The sequence below is a fragment of the Sabethes cyaneus genome, chromosome 2 (genome assembly GCF_943734655.1).
Source record: "Sabethes cyaneus chromosome 2, idSabCyanKW18_F2, whole genome shotgun sequence".
Lineage (NCBI taxonomy): Eukaryota > Metazoa > Arthropoda > Insecta > Diptera > Culicidae > Sabethes > Sabethes cyaneus.
This window is the reverse complement of record NC_071354.1, coordinates 163783998-163805481: the sequence shown is the minus strand read 5'-3', so window position 1 is coordinate 163805481 and position 21484 is coordinate 163783998. Positions and strand designations below refer to the sequence as shown.

Below are 21484 nucleotides of genomic sequence, written 5' to 3'. Positions count from 1 at the left end.
TCGTCATGACTGCAATCCGATGAAATGTGGTCATTAAATACCTGTCACCAGATGAACGAAACGACTCCTAAAGTCTTAATTTTTGTACAATTATTATTTAAGACGAACAGGTTAAGAAGAACATCTAATATAATATAAAGAACTTATGATTTATAAAACCTAAATACAGTTTACTTCAACTTATAAATTAACTTCTGTGCTTAATTCAGTTTAATATATTGTTTTCAAAAGCAGCTAGTCAACTATTTTTAATGTGTATTTTGAAAATTAAAAATGGATCAAAAAAAATAACTGTGCAGGGGTAAGGTGGACAGGTATTGTAAATCGCCCCAACTGAGAGCATGTAATTATTTTTGACCATTAACAGATTGAATACATAAAATATGGTGGTGTAGCGTGCAAAAAGTGAAAAGGGCAGTCCACCCCCTCCCTTTGGGTGCTGCCAATCGAAAATTGTTTGGCAACAGCAGTATGAACAAGTATTCCAACAGTCCACGTTTGCCGGTTAAATTTTCATTTATATGCATGAGATATTACTAAAAAGCACAACAACTTTATTATATTATATTCACTGACCATCTTACCCACACTAGAGATTGAGATATACATTTTTTTAAAACGTTCATAATTTTTAATATTCAAATAAAATTATTAAATTTATTAATATTAAATTATTACTTGAAAAGGTATGAAATCGAAATACTTGATGTTGTGGGTAACATTTTGGAATTTTGAGTGGTTTACAAAAAGCTTATTTTCGAATTTTCGATGACGTAAAAGTTACATCCGCACGCAGAATTACTTCCAAATTTCAGTTTTTCTGTTCGTTATCAAAGTTTGAAAGTTCTAAATGATGGTGGGAACGTTCAGACATGAGATAACAAGAAGGTTGGATGGTATGAGAGGCCTTACCACCTACCACAGGGGTGAGGGGTCTCAAACCATCATTAAAAAAATTCCTGCCTGCAAAACCCTTCGCATGCCAAATTTGGTTCCATTTGCTTGATTAGTTCTCTAGTTATGAGGAGAAATTTGTATTTCATTTGGATGGGAGACCACACCCCCCCTCCCCTCCTGAAGGGGGAGGAGTCATAATTCCCCTCCCAAAGAGGGGAGGGGTCTCAATCCACCATAGAAAAAATTCTTACCTCCAAAAACACCCACATGCCAAATTTTGTTACATTGGCTTGCTTAGTTCTCGAATTATGCAGAAATTAGTGGAGGGAGGGGTCTCTAACCATCATAAAAACCTTTCCCGGCCACAAAAACTCCTACATGCGAATTTTCACGCCGATTGGTTCAGTAGTTTTCTATTCTATAAGGAACATACAGACAAACAGAAATTTATTTTTATAGTTATAGATTCATACTCGACTGGGCACCAAAGGGTTAATACGATTTGGCTATACTTTGCTGTATTACGTAGACTTATAGCAATAATTCGTTCTTTCCCTCTGGTTTACAAGTGGAAAATGAATTGAGCTTGTTAGAATCTTTTCAACGACATAACGCTATTTACTTGTGCAAAATTGACAGCAAATTTCGGTACATTGGCGTTCAATGGCGTTGTATACTCTCCACTGCTAGTGGCTGACAACCGCAAAAGCAATAATAAACAAACATAACCTGGTTTGTGCAACGAAACCCGACTGTGTTGTATTGGTGTTGATCGACGAAATTTTGTACCAGAATATTCTCTGTTTTGACTGATCGCAAAGATGGCTGCGTTGTTGTAGATATTCAAAATTGCACTTACTTGGATGTCACATAAGCATTGAGGGTTAACTTTTTGTTAAAATTACTCAGATTAACGTATTTTTGCATCAAATTCAAGTTAAGTACGTACCGAACGATCAACTTTTATCTCAAAATAAGCACAGCGTGTGTTTAATGCTTTGCAGGTATTGCACACTGGCTGAGAGACTGGGTAACCACATTGGTAGTATGGGTGATGCGGTGAACAGTTTTACGGGAGACTATCGTAGATTCGTGGCAGCAACAGCTGGGTTGATTTTCGGTAGCAGTGGAATAAACTTTAAAAGGTAACTAAATATGTTTACTATACTGCAGATTATTCGGGGAATAGCTGAATTAAATTGTCTATACGAATACTAACCGGTTTTGAGTGAGTAACCAAAGCAAGCATCATAAACGATCGTCAAACGTCTACAATTCGAGCTATGATTTCGAGCAACTCTAAAGAAACGAAACTTTGCCGAAAGCTTCTTCAAAAGCTTTCTAACCTAACCCAGTTACTCTCTGGTTGTTACCCTAACGCACCCATTCAGTGTTTATGGCAAACGAGTCAATGATCAAATCTATCATGTTTTTCGGTGCATTTATTTATATAAAATGAGTTTTATCAGTTTAATCAAAGCTCTGTTTAATAAAATAAGGCTGTAACTTGAGTAATATACAATAATTCGTTGAATGAATTCAACACAGTGTTTGCTAGAATTTGAATATTAAAATGGGCGCATAATGCCTAATACACCATATTTTTTGCCTTTTCGAATATTTTTCTCGATAACGCGAAAGACGAATCGATTCGTATTTTTTGCATATTAAACATTGTAACTATAGACTAATGTTAACAATATTGTCTTCATATGGGAACCTCCTCCTCCTTCCCCTAGGGCTCCTTAAAGATGATCATTAAAAAAAACATAATATGCGGTACCATGGACTGACGCTCGGGGGTACATCCGAAATGAAAAATTCCAAAACAACATGAAAGTATGTTAAATTATCTCCTACTGGTAAGGTATTATGCTTTATAAAACGAGTCGAGCCTAACTGGGATCGTGTGCTATGTCAACCATTGTCCTTCACACCTTAATTATGATAGGATATTTGACTAGCACCAAATCAAATATGGGTCATACAATAGTCCTTATCAATGGACGCAGTTGTGATATGGCTCTACAGGAAAGGAAAAAAAATCTTGTACCTGACCCATTCTTTTTTAAATCTCGAACGCATAGCAAAATGGCGGATTCAAACATAAAAGTCAGTTTTTAGTCAAAAAATTGACTTTTACTTTTCAAAACCATACAAAAATTGCAATATTCTAAAAAGGATGGGTCAAAACACTAGGTAGATAATTTCTAAACTTGGAGACAAAAAAAGAATCAAGTGAATTGCTTAAGCCGTTCTTGAAATATTTATGGTACCGAGAACCGACTTAGGAAACCTAACGTAGACTTCAACAACAAATGCTCAAAATGTTAATCATTCGAAATAAGTTATCAATTAAAAAATCGTGTTTTAAATTTGAAAAGATTCTACGCCCCCGTAAGGAAAAATATTTATTCGAAACGTTTGAAATCGTCATTCGGAATATTTAGAGGTTATATAGATGTTTCTTAAGTCATCAATTATGCAACCCTTTTACAAGAATTCATACGAACCCTTTTCATTGCTATTTGAATGTTTCGAACGCCTCTACAATTGAGGCATCTCAAATGAAATTCGGCTCTAGTTGCATAAAACTTTCAAATACAGTCAGTCCGCAATCATGGGTCACACACAATTGTGGGTCATTTTAGCTTTAGCTGCTAATTTGTTAGTCCTATTTATAAGTAACAATTTTATCAATCAATTAGTATAATAGTCGTGCGTTAATACGCTTGCCCAAAGAAGACGAACGTCTCAGATATTGCTTGTTTACGATTTGCTAATGAGAATTATCGATAATAGCTATCTCTTAGAAGAAATAAATCGGCACGTGCCTCGTCAAATTCTTCGGAATCGAACGTCTCTCTGGACTCCAGCTCATCGAACCCAATATGGCCAGAAAAATCCTTTGCATTATTGCTGTAAATTATTTAACGAGGTAAATCATGTGTTCGATTTTAATCGAACTAGACTAACTAAATTAAACTAGATTTAAAAGTTTGATTGAAAATGTAAACTAGTTTTAAGATACAATTAGTCTGTACTGCCTTGTGCCGAAGACTGTAGAACAATAAATTAAAATTAATCGGGAGTAAAAGTTAAAATGACCCATAATTGTGTGTTACCTATGATTGTGGACTGACTGTATATTTCTTTATATATTTATATTTCACGAAAAATGTTTTCGTGGAAAGTAGGGTACGGGAGGGTATTTTCAGCAGGTTTCTAAATTCAGTCTATTTGCCTTTTCTTTAGCACATAAATATACTTTGCCGACATACAATTTTAATATGTTTTTTAAGACTGTAAGTAATCTACTATTTTTTATTCAAAGAACGTCAAAACCACCTGTTCTTCCACTAGAACTAGGCCATAGGCCGAAAAAATAGATGCCATCGCTTAATGGGCTGAAAATACCCTCTCGTACCCTACCATTTCGCAGGGGTTATCCTCTCCTTACTCGCTGTCGCTCGTTCGGACCCAATTGAAGGAAAGTAATAGAGGTCAGTGGACCTAGGAAAATGAATAAACCTTAATAGAGGAGATCTCTGCGGGAGGGCTGCCCCCGCAGTGGTTGGCGCTTCCTACGGCGGGTTGCCGTCAACAATCGCGGCCTGCGGCCGTGTCGCCCTGAATTATCCAGTGTTACCATTAATAGTTTTTGGTGGTCTGGTAATTGACTAATGTTTTATAGAAGAGTCTAAAATTTCTCGAGCTCGATTAGTTTTTAAGTTTCGCAAAAATTTCTGTTTTATTTGTATGAGACCCACATGCCAAACACCCACATGCCAAACACCCACATGCCAAATTTGGTTCCATTTAGTTGGTTAGTTCTCTAGTTATGAAGAAATTGTATTTCATTTGTATGGGAGCCCCCCCCCCCCTCTTAGTGGGGGGAGAGGTCTCTAACCATCATAAGAACCTTACCCGGTCCAACAAAAACCCCTACATGAAAGTTTTCACGCCGATCGGTTCAGTAGTTTTCGATTCGATAAGGAACATACGGACAGACAGACAGACAGAAATCTATTTTTATAGGTATAGATATGAAATACTTTAGGTAACCCTTTTTATAATTTTTATAGCGATAGTCTTTCCAAAATGCGACGGGAATTGACGGGCTTATGTTTATGCTTTAATTGAAATGAAATCTAACAGTCAGACAAAAACTGATTTAGAATTTCTTAATCATAGTCCAGCATGTGCTGCCCCTGTTCACGAAAATCTGGGTAAATGAAAATAGTAATAATAAATAATTAAATTTACATTTTATTATAGAACGATCTGTTTATATTTACAGCGGTCGCGCAAGTTTTTTTTTAATAAAAAATCTCATTCTTCATTTTCTTACAATTAGCTGCACAAAATATTTCAAACAGTATTAACAAAATGTCTTTCATTGATTTTGGTAACTAATGATTTAGCATATTACACAAATTAATTGCAAATAACACAGATTACATGTTTGATCAATGTCATGTACTCAATTATCGACTATGAGTTAACGATTATCAACTTATCATCTATAGGAAAACTTAAGCCAATAAATTACAAAAGTCTCCCCCTTTTGCTTAACAGGAACTATCCAGCTATCAGATTCCCCTCGATGTCTCGATACAACTCATTGTTGTTGTCATACAGTCCTTCCGAATCTCCGCAGTTCACGTTGGTCCACCAGTCGCAAACTCGAACGGCCTAAAACGAACGAAAATACGAAACGGTTCATACTGTGGTCGTTTTCGAAACAGAAGATACAGGACGGAATAAAATACTTGATTGAATACGGTGCCGTTGGGACACAGAAAAGAGAACATGTAGCCATTCGGTAAGCACCAGTGCCAGATTTGGCAGCGCGTTTCCACATCCGCGTAGTAGCCGGGCATCCTGTCGGAACATCGGAACGTCAATCCGGAGGGAATCCGCTCATAGGCCGGGTAATCCACGTTCGGTTCATAGCCGAAAATTTGCTGCGGGAATAGAGTAAACATGAATTTAAATTGAGAAACATAGTGGTAGACACTGAATAGTGGTTAAAACTCATTGCGCCGGTTATCATAACAAAATTATACCAAACTAAAACGAGGAAGATGCAAGAACACCACATCTTTTGTTTGGAAGATCACAGAACTCTCTGTTGTGCAAAGGATTTTTTTTTTCAATTCAATTCCCAGATAAATAAAACGTGCAGCAACAATGGCGGAATTCAAAAGACTTTGCATTTCATACGTAAAATCTACTTTATAGACACAATGATTTTTTGTATTAATTTAAGAAGATTGTATATTTATTTATTTTTTGTATATTTAGTGGATATATTAATATTAATATATAATATCGTGTTAGGGGGCTCTGAAGCCGCAAGGTTACCGAGTCTGCCTTGACAAACGAATGGTCATGGGTTCGAATCTTAGAATCAGGCCATTCGATGTCAAAGTGACCTTAGCATGGGTTTATTCTCAGGCCCCTCATTACCCGTCCTCCATGCTGAATTCTATATTATCCCGATATAGCCTTTTGACAGTACAAAAAATTACTCTTATAGTGAAATGCACTGGTTTAACTGCGCCAGGGATGGCTTTAATTGGGGACAGCGCGCTGTCATGTGGAACGAGGTGGGAAAAGTAGAGAGAAGCATTGAAAGAAGGATACCCAATTACACACAAGCACGCATAAAATTCAATAAGCATATCGCTCAATCAATAATAGCGATTATAGCAAAAATAAGTGCAGTGCGAGTTTATACAGCAAACCACCCGGGCGATATCACAATAGATCAACGATACTGGTCGCAGCGATCAGTCCATACAGGAAAAATAAAGTTATCATGTTCACTGATGATGATGGTTTTGAAATTGTCATTATTATTATTTAAAAAAGTATAGTGAAGGCTACACATGTTAGAGCCACGCGCACGAGAGCAGACATAGACAATCTGGAAATTGAATGATCAGGTTAAAGTCCTGAACAAAGGGTTTGGAGCGGAAGCTGGACAGGCTTGGGTTTGCTTCCCAAGTAACACACAAAACAAGTTCTTCAGGGAAAGTAGTCGTTTAAGGGTACTATTAACGTACTTTGAAAACATGTGTCGTTATTATTAAGGTTTTGAAATGTTTTGTGATAACATGAATTTATTTGACAGCTGATATCAAATGAATAATGTTTGTTTTTGTCAACATGTCAACAGAAAGTTTTTATTATATCTCCATTACTAATTCTCAACTACTGGAAGAACAAGTTGTAGGTTATGCTATAATAACGTTTTAAAATGGAATGAAATAACCTGATACATACTTCTTTCAATTGTTGTTTGATTAGACCTCAATTTTTTGCGCTTTTCTGGTAATAGAGAAGTTCTGATGTATGTAATGTTATACTATTCTATAACAAGCTGTGTTGCTTGGGTTGTGGACTCGTACACCATCGCTTTCTTGCGGAGTTGTATATCGAGCACCAAAGTTCTGCAGGATCTCCCTCGTAGTTCTAGATCGTTATCTAGAACCAATTCTGACTAACTTGAGCTCTTAAATTTAGTTCCTAATTAAGTTCAGATATTTTTCGGGTTGGTTCCTGAAATTTTGATATTCGCTTGAAAGTTTGATATGTCTGTACTGCTCGTTATTTACACCTACACCTGGCAATAACAATCTATGTTATAAATATCTTAATGGGTTTATTTCTAATTCCCGTCAAAGTAAATAAAGCCATTCTAATTTTCATCATTTGTTGTATGGATTTAATAAATACTCCAAAAGTTCTTGTGCTGATTTGACTAAAACACACTTACCTTTCGATCCGTGAACTTTGAAATCACTGAAAAGCTATTATTAAAGCATTTTATTGAAATTACGCAACTGACTTTATTTCTTAAATTCGTCGTACCGTTTTAAAAGCATTCTATCAAAATTTTTCATCATCCGAACTAAAAATCACAACAATGTTTACGAAGCTAACACGCATGTATTTGTGTAGGACGGCATGACAAATGTTATTCTGCAAAATTTCTACAGGCCAGACAAGTTTTCCTGGCTATAGAATAAAGACAATGCATTTGCGTGAGTTATTTTCATTTATGAATGACGCAAATTAAAACGATTAGTCGACATTTTCTTCTTCGTCGCACGAAAAAACGTAGGAAATTTGGCTGATAGGACTTCTTTAATGATAAAAAGCATTTAAATAGATCTAAGCTCACTTTGATTGATCGCGTATGATAGACAACAAACTAAAATATTAGGAAATAACTAGTTTTGCATTGTGTGTCATAAAAATGCTGATATTTTTAATAATTTGTGTTGGATAGGACAAGAATAGGCAATTACGACGAAGCAGCAACATACGCTAGATAAATCATCTCGCTCAAACCGTTGCACAATGGGCCAAAATGAGCTCGTAATCCCAAGAATTAGAAGTCGCTGGTTTGGAATATTACAAGATACCTATTTCTATGTAAAAAAATGCAGGAAATCGATTGGTGATGGTTTCATTTTGCGCAGACTTTGGGAAATAGTCCATTTTGCCTTATTTTCCCCAAAAATCATGTTAAAAGCTAATTAAACAGTATAAAAACTTATTTGCCGCCCGTGAAACGAACTCAAATAGCTTCCAAATGTTGTCAAAACATCAGAAGAATCTAATCCCATCTATTCCATACTGTGCAGGTATAGTACATTTTGCCCAATTCACCCCTAAATACATAGTAAAACCTAATTAGAGCGATTAAAACTAATTAAAAGACAGGGAAATATATTCGAATAGTACCAATTTACTCGAAAGACATCAGGAGAGTTGATTGTCATCGATTTAGTCCCGTGGTGAATTCATAATCGTTTCGTTTTACGTGATTCTCTCCTAGATCTTCAAAAACACGTTCATTTGCTATTGCGTAGAAAAATCGCAATTTTTCAACGATGGTTGGAGAAGTTTATCAATAAAATATAGCGCATCTTTTCAAACTAGCAAGGTGATTTTATATTCATCTATCAGGGTGACACAAACTTTTTTTTAATACGTCCAAAAAAATTTTTTCTTCAGGAAAAATTATAGAACACACTAAAATGAGCAATTTTGCTGAATATAGTAACTATCTATCTTTCGCTAGTTACGAGTTATAATGATTTATTTACAAAGTTCATTTAAAAATTAATTCTGCAGTCTGCACAATAGCTTCGCATCCAATTAATTTATTGCTTTCAAATGTTCTCCAAAGTTATTCAGTATGATAAAATACACATTTTTTTTGAAGACTGTTAGTTTTAATCGCTTTAATTAGGTTATCTATGTATATGGGCGTGAATTGGGCAAAATGGAGTATTCTTGCATTTCGCACAGTATGAAATGGACGGAATTTGATTTTTCTGATGTTTTGACAAAATTTGGATGCTATTTGAGTTCGTTTCACGGGCGGCAAATAAGTTTTTATATTGTTTAATTTGCTATTATGATGATTTTTGGGGAAAATACGGCAAAATGGACCACTTCTTGAAGTCTGCGCAGGATGAAACCATCACCAATCGATTTCCTGCATATTTTACATAGAAATAGGTACCTTGTAAGTTTCCAAACCAGCGGTTTCTAATTCTTGGGATTACGAGCTCGTTTTTGTGCCCATTGTGCGTTGCAGCCCGAGCAGGAGCGAAGAGTAAAATAATATCAAAATGTGTTATGGAAATCGAACAACTCATGTCAAAATTTGGTCTTGTTTTGGCTGACATAGTTGGTAAAATAACAAAAAAATAATATCAAAATGTTGCTCCTTTAAGGCCAAAAGAATAACTACGTGTGTTATTTGAACAACAAAGCAATAACATGACTATATTCAGAGTTTGGAATAACATATTTTAGTATTATTAAGGTATTGAATAACAAATGCAGTAGCATATGAGATATTACTAAATCATTTTATAAAATATTTATAATCTAAAATCTCTTTATTTAATAAAATAAAATTTTGTGAAATAGATCGAATGATATGATAACAAAATCAGTTATTAAACTCAACTTACAACCACTGTTTTAACCCATTATGACCCGGGTATACCTAAATTTGGACCAAATGAAGTGAAACTCTGTAATCTATTATATTATGGCTCGAATGTGTCGGGAAACGCAAAATCGTCATTTGGAATGCTTTCAAGGCCAAAATATCGCAGGTTAAATATTTTATAGGCTCAGTTTCAAACAAACAAATTACAAAGTTTTTTACAGATTTCTTATCGAATTTTGTGATAGAGTTTACATATAAATACTAATTTACATGTCAGGTAATGTTTCGTCACTAAATGTAGACTTTCTCATGCGTTTTGGAGACAAACATTTTTTCGCCATTTTTTTAACTTTTTTTCCGCCATTTGTCACAACTTTGCACTGTTGAAAATACAGATGAAATGACAAAAACTGACAAATTATATAACACACACATCAGATTGATGTCTTATCTCTCTTGTAGTGATATATTAACAATGCTAACTATTGAAATTCAGCAGTAAACAGGTTTTGAAGACGAGGTATGATATATCATACGCTGGGTCATAATGGGTTAAATACCTACTCAATAACAAAATGTGTTATCAATGTATCTCCATATCTATTCAATAACAAAATATAGCATTATAACACAGTTTGATATTGTTTTTATATTATTTTGCTCTTCGCTCCTGCTCGGGAGGGGTATGAGGTGGGACCATCATCATCATCAACTCTGGATATCCAAGAAATTTGCGTCTTCAAAAAACTAAGTCAGTATGTCAAAGACGTTTGTATGAAATAATTGTTAGTTTATTTGGAGAAAAACGTTTTATTTTCCAAAGAAAGCCTAAGCAGTTTCCAGGCCTCGCAGTTTTCAAAAATTTCAATCTACTGTTATTACAATAAGGTAATCTAAAATGTATTTACAAATATCGACTCATATATCGGAAAGCCGAAAAATGAACTAACAAAGAACGCCATAAACCACCCACTAAACGGTAATTTGTTTTGCCATTGCTCCAGATTCGAGAATAAATTAGCACAACCAACGAACGCTGCGCGGATGTGATGACACACGATGAGTAAAGCATGGGAAAATAGTAGTTTTACCCACAATGATGGAGGCATAAAATGATAGCTGCCGACACTAATGACGGTTAATGTTTCAAGTTCAAGCCCTTAAGCATAATCTAGTTGCCTTACATGTACCAATTTGTCTGGTAGATTTATCGCACTGCCTTCGAACGGTATATAATTAGATACCTCTTTCCAGATCTTAAAACTGGTGTGATAAGTTGAATTTATAATGTCGGTGAGATTTTATGGAATTGCTACAAGCTGCAAGAAACTGCATTTTTAATGAAAGTTCAATGGTTTTACCGAAAGGTTACAGATGACAATTTCCTGATTTTTATCCTATAAACAGAATAGTTAATCCTTCATTGAAGCCGATTTACCAAATGGTTAAGAAATCATACTAAAGCAATACTTAATATTTGTTATACCGAAGATCTATTGATTTACCTCAGGGCAGATTATCCGGCAGACGAAGATTTTTGTTTAAATTGCAGCCAATCAATTATTTTGTTTCCACGTTGCCTGACGTTGCGACGTAGTGATTATCAGGAGACCAATAATAAATATCACAGTTTGCTTTGCTGATCTTTCGCGATCGTGGGGGATCATCGTTGCTCAAAACAAAATTGAGCAAACATAATTCATCCCACTTATGTAAGAGATCGGATAGTCAATACGGGAATCGATCATTTTTATAATAACGAATGTTTTCATTACCTTGACACAAATATTAGTGTTTAGTACAAACAGTACATTTCGCATTAATCAATGCCATACGTCGTAACATGGCATTATAATGATTCAAATTAATTTTCAATAAAAATATGGAACCGGATTGCTTTCCATCATAGTTTGGTTCTATTCGCGGATCCTTCAGCTTTAGTAAAGAGGAACGTTATACAAACTTAATTAGCGTTACTTCAACGATCCTCCCTTACTTGATTTTCCGCTCTTTCTCCATAACGCCTTGTCTTCCATGAGATACTATCAACGCCCATGTTTCATTTATTTTCTTCTACCGTTCCTTCCGTCGTTTGTTAATACTACCGTTGTTAAAAAATATCAAAGAAATTTATGCCTCAAAGACTGGATTCCGACAAACGCGACTGCATGATGTGCAATGCTCCGAATATGATTTGCGACATGGTGCAGTGCGATATGAGCCAGCCATGGACGTGTGCTGGCGTTACGGATACGGTAAAGGAGCAGCATTAGAACTGCATTAAGTGCACAATTTTTTTTGTTTGTTTGATTACAGTCCCTTTAACCAGCTTGGGTCATTCGTGACTTCTGCGGATTTGAACCCGGTTCCTCGGCGTGAGAGGCGTGAATGCTAACCACTACGCCGGGACTGACCCCACGTGCACAAATGTATTCCAAGTTCCAAAGACCACATAAGCTGCCAAAAACGGCGCCAAAAAGTAAGATGCTGGATGCCTTGGTCGGGTCCATTTCGGAAGGCTCAGGTACGATAGAAGATTCTCTGAAAAGATTGGAAATGGAACGGCGCGCCAAAGCGAAGGCCTTCGAAAGGAAGATAATTTTACGTGAAAAACGATTGGACGCGGAGAAAATTCTACAGGGAAACCTCCAGCAAAGAAAAAAGGCATTCCGCGAGAAACATCTGCAGCAAAAGCATGAGCTTAGAGAACGCCAGCTACAGGAGGAGCGTAAGATGCTGGAGAAGGAGTTGGCAGAGGAAGCCGCCTTTTAAGAACGGCACAATAAAATGTACGACGAATTTCGGCAAAAAATGCCATTGCTGAGCCAGATACTGATACAGAAAGCTAAGTTAAGGTCGATGAGAAAAATTAATCTTCCTTTAAGAAGAAGGTCAAGTTTCGGTAGACGGTCGGAAAAACTCTCTGCCGACCAAAGCGAAGCAGGATAAACAGATGTGTCAGGAAGAAGAAGCAGACGTCCAAGATGAAAGTGACGAAGAAGAAAGCAGCGATGATGTTCAAGAGGAAAACAAAGCAGAAAATGATAAAAAGTTTCAGCTATATGAAGAAGAAATGGAGCTCTCGCTCGCCTGTCAGACAACAAAAAATCGAAGAAGTCGATGCAGAAGCAGCAGCCGTTGGAGAAAAAACAACAGTAGCAGCAAATGACGCAACTACAGCATTCCCAACAACAAAACATTTGCCAGAGCAAGTTCGAACAGTCGTACTGAAGCTGTCCAAAGGACAGATAGCTGCCCAGCAAGCCCTTTCCAAAAACCTTCCAATGTTCATAGGGGAACCGGAGTTGTGGCCTATTTTTAAAAGCAGCTACGAATCCAGCACGCAGGCGTGTGGACTTTCGAACGTGGATAATCTGAAGCAGTTGCATCCAGGCTATCCTTCAAGGTAACGCGCTTGAGGCTGTGAGCTGATTGAATCTGTTCCTGACGTCATAAACAATCTTCGACGACTCTCCGAGAAACCGGAAAAGCTTCTCACTCACAGCTCTGTTGGGGAAGATCACCTCGAGGCAGCTCACCTGTCGGATCATCTTAGCAACCCGATGTTGGTAAATGAATTGGTGGACAAACTTCCACCTACAAGTTGAACTAGCTTTCAGGGTCCGGTACAAACGGAAAAAATAGGAACGCCGCTACGGGTTTTTACGGACTTTATGAACTACAGCGTTTCCGATGCGTCAGAAGTTACCGAGTTTTTTAGTTTCGGTGTTGGCGAACGTTCACAGTTCTACCCTGAGCAAAATGGAGTTTTCGAAGGAAGGTGCTCAAGCCATGCTGTGCCTGAAGGCGGATTGTTCACAAGTTGCGCTTTTACGATGATTTCAAATAATTTAGTATCGCAGATTGATTGGAGACGATGGAACTAAACAGACTTTACCCGCTGGGCTTGAATAACCACGGCAAAAACGTCGTTGGTTGTCAAAATGAACATCATTCTCTACTGCATCGTGTCGAACGAGCTTACCAGGATCGCACGTAAACTGGTTAGTATGAGTGCGAGTTACCAACAATTCACGTAAATGTTACATGAAAAGTGTTGTGGATGAGAATTACCTATGTTTTCACGTAAACTTGTCGTGCTGATTTTTTTGAGTGTAGGAAAGAATCCAGAGCTCCAACAAAGCATCCATCAGCAAATAGCAGAGTTCGAGACGAAGAGTTAAGGCCCAGACACAATGCATACGGATTTTACTACGTTGCGGAAATTTGACCAATGTTGCAAATTCTCATCACGATGAAGACTCATCACCTGCTCGTCAGCGATTTGAATTTTATCAACTGGCAACTCTATCGTATCCGGATTGCTCGCGATGAATCGCCAACGCAAAAACTGGTGCAAAATATGAATTGATTACGCTCGCAAATACTCGCTCGGTATCTCTGTCTCACACTCATCGCTAATCATCGTTAATCGCTGTCATCCAACCAAGAATGTATTTTGCGATGAAACGTAAACAAGCATATTTTTTGGCAAATTACAAAAAGAAAATTGCTCATTCAAATATAAAACGTTATTCGTATCACATATAATAATTATGAACTTGTCAAACGTCAACATATACTTGCGACGCCATACACAACCAGTAACTTCAAGCGGCACACGGACAAACAAAATAGTTTCAAGATTTAGTTTCAATGAAATGCAAACCTGGTGCAATATTATTATTATCAATTGGTGCCTCGAAGGTTCGAAGCTATGAAAAATAATACATCTTCTTCTAGTGTGACTAACGATGAAGGCTGATAATAAAAATACCGTCGGCCACTGTTCAAAATTTGACCCTGTCAACATGTCTGATAAATCGCTTATATCTTGTAAACATTTGCAAACGTTGCTGGTGCTTGTCATTGTCACGAAAAAAAGATTCATGCTGCACTTAACGTGAATGTTGAAAATTTATGAATTACATGTTAAAATAATTTTATGAGATTAAGGGGAAACCGAAAGTGGCTCAAAGATGGCTGTATAAATGGCTACCACTCGAAGCATGTATTGTTTTCGCCTTAAAAATGCATCTGTATTGGCAGAGCACGCTTTCGCCACGAAATCAGTGCTTCCAGCGCTGTTATAATTTCCTAAAACTTGTAATTCAATTTATCGATCTGCTATGTATCAATAAACGCTCAGCAAAACATTTTTGATAATGAAAAATAAATTTAACTGAACATATCGATCATTACGTATTCAGAAAAGCGACCAATGTATAATTTGGAATTAGTTAATAAATATTTGGTTAGGCACATATTTCGTTGAACTAGCGATTTCCGAAAAAGCAGCAACACAGTATCAAACATTCGTCACACCAATGACCGTTTAAAGAGCTTTCAACTTTCGCCGCATCGATGAGCTTAGAGTGAAGTAAACAATCAAAACGCAAACGCAGGAATCAAAAACGCAATCCGATGCAAGCGGATTCATTAAACATCCTAGTGATCCTACGCATTATTCAGTTGCTACTGTTAATTTTGATTGAATCGGAATGCCTTGATAAAGAAAACAAACTCTTTTTCGGGATGTTTGTAGTCAGTGCGGTTGGCTGCGGATCAGCTGTTTATGTTTGCAAGCTCCGCTATTTGACATATATAACCAATACTAATGCAAAATTCAAATAAACGTTTAGGTTTTTAACGAACACATGAGATGTACAGTACAGTGTTTGTCGCTAACACAACACCTAACACAATAACGTTAGCCACTTTCGGTTCCGCCTTAAAAGTCTTCTGGGTGTAGAAGAACGTTGGTGTTTTGAAGTGCATTTATGTGTTATGTTGCAAAAATGTATATTCCAAGTATCTCAGGTGAAAAACCAACATAAGTGTTAGGTACAAGTTGTTTTGACGGTATAATTCAATATCCGAAAGCGCTTTTGTCTGTTTTCCAAAATTGATAAATCATCGCAATGAGCCAAATACGAGCTATTCGTGTTTGATTGCATCACTAGCGATCAAATCATGCATGAAAAGGAGTGAGTGGTAATTCGCTTTTCTCTCACTCTCATTAAATAATTCTCAGCTAGAAAATCATTGCCAGAGAATTTGACGTTATGGAATCACGTTTGAGTGTGTTTCGAACCGAATCAGTACTTTTATCGATGAATAGCAACATTGTTTGACAGAAAACCCATGGAAAAACTGTCAAATTGCCGCAACGTAGTAAAATCCGTATGCATTGTGTTTGGGGCTTTACGCGCATAAAATAACAAAGGAGAAACTAGCAAAAGCGGAAAAGAGTACGGCCTGGTATCCTCCGTAAAATGTGGTCGTGAACCCACGAAAACCGGGAAAGTGCGTCTGGATGTGGGCGCGATAGCTTCGGTGGATGAAATTTCGCTTAACAGCGAACTGCTCAAAGGACTGAATATGCTGTAGTCACTTCCGTCACTAATCAACCAGCTTCGCGAACGGCGAGTCGCGTTCGGTGAGGACATTCAAGAAATGTACCACTAGATACGCATACGGGCGGAAGATAGACAAGCCCAGAGATTCCTATTCCGGTCGAATCCTGCCGATGTTTCGATAATGTACGTCGTGGACGGTGCCACATTCGGGGTCTCCTGCTCCCCCTGTTCGGCGCAGCTCGAGAAAAACTTGAATGCCGCCGAGTTTGCAAATGAATTTTTATGAGCATCGGTAGTTAGAAAGCATTACGTGGACGATTATTATGAAAGTGTGGCCTCCATCAACGATGTAATAATCCCTCCCGCAGAGGCTTTCAGATCAGAAACTGGGTGTCCATCTCCCAGCAGTTTCTGGAAGTGATTGGCGAGCAGAAGGTGAATCTTGCCGCCCACTTTAGCAGGGACAGGAATACGCAAACAGAACGAGTTCTAGGAATCGTGTAGGAGCCGGGAGAAGATGTCTTTCTGTTTACGACCACTCTTGACAAACAGAACGACTGCTGGATCAGATTGATTAATTGAGGGTTGCTTAATATGTTTAACTGACAATATTTCAACTAATTTTATGCCGAATTCACATTGAACTTCAGATAATTATTAAAAAAATCCTAAAATGAAAGTGATAAAACATGGTACCCATTTTTAGTTATTGATCCCAATTTCGCCATTAGAATTTTTTTAGACTTTTCGTCATTAGGTCTCTTGTTTCGTCATTTCCTCTATGAAGTTGCAGAAATTGAAACAAAATCTTTAAAATAGTTAATAAACTAAACATCAATCATATATAATGAATATTACATTTTCCTTAATTGCATAGAGTATTAAAAGCATTAACGGAAACAGACGTAACACTTCGAATAAATTTTCTAACAAAACATCGTTTAAATGACACCCCTAAAACTTGGAAAAAACACTAACATCACCTGGTGCAGTCTTCGCGCTACGCAAAGCAGTTTGCTATAAATTTAGCAATGCTATAAATTTACTTGAATATTATCTGACAACAGCGTCAATGCAGGCGAGCGGCGACTGTTGTTTGGGTGTTGGCGTTAGTGAAAATTGGAAATGATCATTTTTATTGGCAATGTAATGAGGCTTCAGTGTTACGTCTGTCAGTCTGTGCTTACACCGTGGCCACCACTGTACTAGAGCTACCAAAAAGAGACTTCACCGTCGTAAGAAACGTCAGCAATAAGATCGCGTTCCTGCGGAGGCGGAGAATTGCTTCGAGAGGCACGATACGAGAAGCTTCTTTAATACGATCAACGGAATCAGCAACCGGACCGTGCCGACTCCTATTATGTGCTACGACAAGGAGGGGAATCTGATTACCGATAGATCGGAGGTAGCTACCCGTTGGAAACAACATTTCGATGCATTGTTGAATGGTGAACAAGATGGAGCGGTCAACAGAAACAGGATAACGATTGAGGATGATGGACAAGCTGTGGATCCATCAACTTTGGACGGTGTTAGAATAGCAGTGAGAGAGCTTAAAAACGGCAAAGCAGCTGGAAAGGACGGCATCCCCGCCGAACTTTTGAAAGTCGAGGGCGAACGGCTGTATTGTGCAATCCATCAGGTGATACTAAAGGTATGGACTGAGAAGGAATTACCTACGGACTGGTTGGAAGGTCTCATATGCCCTATTTACAAAAAAAAACCATCGACAGGAACGCAGCAATTATCGAGGCATCCTGTTTCACAGACTTAGGTCGTTGCAGGAAACCTTTGTTGGCGAATACCAGTGCGGTTTTCGAGAGGAACGCTCCACGACGGACGAAATATTCACCTTGCGACAGATCCTCGAAAAATTCCGAGACTTCAACTTGCAGACTCACTATTTGTTTATAGACTTCAAGGCGGCGTATGATTCAGTTAAACGAAATGAGCTGTGGCAGATTATGCTTGAACATGGTTTTACAACAAAACTGACAGCTGATACGTGCTACCCTTTTTTGTTCAAAATTAAGCGTCAGGATAGCGGGTGAGACATCCAAGTATACAAGATGTGGGTATTGTGAAGCGATTAAAACACGGCGGGCTACAATGGGCTGACCACGTAGCAAGGATGCCGAATGGGAGACCAGCGAAAACAATATTTAAAAGAGAACCCAATAGAGGTCGACGGCTTCGAGGCAGACCCTGTATCCGTTGAATGAGCGCTGTTTCCCCCATTTTGTCAGCCCAAAATTCAATATGGGGCTGACAAAATCGGAACATTACTGTATATCATTCGCGCATCAATCTGCAGATAAAGCTAAAATGACCAATGATTATGGACTGACTGTACAAAAAAGGATGTAAAAAAATAAATATTATTCACCTAACTATAAAAAATGCTAGTTTTCTTTTATTTGTATTGCCTGCGGGAAAAGCAAATGTTTTACAGGCAAAAAGACGACAATGAATTTAACAGCATGTTGTGAAACTTTCTTTTTAAATCACCAAAACAGCAAAAAAATAACATAACAGTTTCTATCGTTTTTTTTTTTTGATCAATTATCGCCATGATTCAGCGATTAATATAGATTATCGGTATTTTTTAATTTATGAATAGTCTTAACACTGAAAAAAAATATTTTGAATTCTTAATGAAAATGAAGTCACTTTACGAGCGAATATTGCTCAATATAACCTCCTACTAATAAAGCAAAATATTCTTTCTTTAATTTTGACGTGTTTTTTGCCTATTTTTTGATAATTTTGACTATTTTTATTGCTTTTCAAAAACGTTTGATAAACAATCACTTGAAAACAAAGCATAGTCTATATAACTCGTAGATTTATTAGGAATATGGAGATTTCATTTATTATTTTAACATTAAAGTTTACATAAATCAAATTTGTATATGTAAAGATTTTGTTAATTGAAATTCGAAAATCTAAATAACGAAATTGTATCATAACTTAAAGCAAAGCAAAGCCCAGGTGCTTTCCGTTAACGAAACTTGACCTTCTGTTTTTATACGACAGACTTCTCAGCCAGCTGTTAGAGTGCAGGACAATTGCAGGGCCAGTTGCTACGATCCTTTTGACTCTAATAGCCTCTCCCAGTCGAAATTCGAACATACGACGACTGGCTTATTAGGGCAAGCATCATACCTCGAAGCCAACTGGGAGACAATGTAATAATGTATCATAACTTATAGAATTTAATAAATAGAAATTATTTTCGCACAGTAGCAATAAGCGGTCACATCACATGAAAGTTGATTCAGTTTTTTATTATTTTTAAAAATTACGTTATATTGAGTTACGTTATATCAAAGTTAGCACAGTTTCTCGTATTGGAATCGTATAGAGGAATTTTGCAGAAGATTCGTGCAGAATGTTTGGCTTACCGAAGCAGGATTCTTGCACGAGAATCCCCACGATACCTGTGATTTGGTAGAGGAGTCTCCTTTACTTTAAAATAGGAATTCTGAAAGTAGAAATCCAGTATGTGTTAGTAAGGGTAGTTGCGCTAACGTTCCTATAGTTAATCTGGGTGTTGCTATAATTGTGCTATACAGATTCTTTTCGTTAACAATTTATGCTTCTTTTTCAATTGCCAGAGCAGTTATGACTTTTACGATCCATTTTTCGCTTAACCGGGAGCGCAGAGTTAAATAAAGCTTTAACTTTATATGGCTTAATCGAAATAATACATACATTAATACTCCCAACAACTTGTATTACATAATAAACGTTATGGTTTTATTTAAATGCTTCAGTAACGGGAATATTCATTGTTAATGGATCATTTTAGCATCATAATAGGTGCTACCGCAACTATTGGAACAACTGTTTTATTGCCTTAAAATACAATAAAAACTTAATTGATACTTTACATACTTTACTTTACTTCTTAGTTGTAAAACGTCCAAAGTTATGTTGTAGTATTTTGTATTTATACTAAATTGACCTGTCTTTATGCAGTCTCAGATAACACTAAAAAAAGAAATTGCAATAATCACAATTTCCAGCCAGTAATCGCTGCTATAAAATGTTATTCCGATTAGCAAATTTGAATAAAAACTTGCACCAGGAATAAAATGACATTATTGTATGTAGTTCAATAATACTAACTGATTGATGACTTTATAACCCAATTGCAACAAAAACTGGTATTAATGCATTATACAATTGGTCAACAGCATGAAGCCTTGGACACTTGGGCATTAATTTTATTAAACTGGAAAAATAACGCAAAATTAACTGAACCTCGTTTGCTTTTATTGCTAAAGTACCGTTATTGTTTAATACCTATTTTTATGAGTCATGTTGTGTGCGTAGTATGCTTTCACTGAAGGAAATTGCTGCTTTGTTCACATTATAAAATCATACTAAAACATTACGTTACCCCGCAAATCTGGTGATTCCTGAGAAGGCACACTCCAAATATGGATACGATGACAATATATTTCCACATGATGCAGCTTTGCGAGGATCCGTACATCACGTTTCGATTGAATAACTTTCCTGCCCAGGTGAGCCGTAGTGAATTAGATTTTTTTTGAATTTCAGTGCCTTCCTTTCCACCAAACTTCCCAAATATCATCGAATTGCTAGTGGATGAAGGAACCCATTTATACACACTTCAGCATCACCAAGAGCACTTGAACAGTTTTCAGCCGGTTGCTAGTTCACTCAGTCACTGTACCAATAGTCCATACGAACAGGAAGTACTGATATTCACTTATGAGTAGTAGATACTTGCAGTCAAATCGTACCACCACACTCTCCAAGTTCACACAGATTCGCTTTTGCCTCGTTTCGTTCACTCCCGCCGAGGCTACCCCACTGCCGGTTCCTCGTCTATTCTCGCGTACGAATCAACGCGCAAGAAATTTATGTAACAATTAAACTTCAACTTTAAACTATTTACAATTCATGTATCTGAGCTTTTGAAGCCCTCTTCGTAGTTTGGCAATCTTCACTATTTCCTCAGGCTGTTTACTACAACACAGTTCCCGCTACACAATCACTAACGATGCTTTTGTGCGTGCGGTTAGATTTGTGGTCTTCGATGGATTATGTTGCCGGCAATAATAGCGATGATGATTATGATTATCTTCTATCTTAGCGGATTTCGATCAGCATCTCATTTGCACAAATTTCAGCAACACTAGATGTTTCTCGGCATGTCGACAATGTCTGCTTCCGTTTCCGATCGATAGTAACTGACTTGTTTAACTTCAAA

At 37.1% G+C, this 21484-nt stretch overlaps 1 protein-coding gene across 1 annotated transcript; it reads right to left on the bottom strand.

Annotated features, from left to right (window-relative positions):
- Positions 1 to 5478: 5478 nt before the first annotated feature.
- On the bottom strand, positions 5479 to 20713 carry LOC128737773 (U-scoloptoxin(01)-Er1a). The gene is made up of 3 exons (XM_053832479.1): positions 20645 to 20713; positions 5670 to 5864; positions 5479 to 5592 (listed from the first exon to the last, which is right to left on the bottom strand). Exons 1-3 carry the CDS (start codon positions 20711 to 20713, stop codon positions 5479 to 5481), a joined length of 378 nt encoding a protein of 125 aa, XP_053688454.1.
- Positions 20714 to 21484: the final 771 nt, after the last annotated feature.

Coding starts and splice junctions, on each gene's coding strand:
- LOC128737773 (XM_053832479.1), bottom strand. CDS start 20,713: ATGTGGAAATATATTGTCATCGTATCCATATTTGGAGTGTGCCTTCTC. Junction 5,865..20,644: donor GGAATCACCAGATTTGCGGG/GTAACGTAATGT, acceptor CTATTCCCGCAG/CAAATTTTCGGCTATGAACC. Junction 5,593..5,669: donor ACGGCACCGTATTCAATCAA/GTATTTTATTCC, acceptor CGTTCGTTTTAG/GCCGTTCGAGTTTGCGACTG.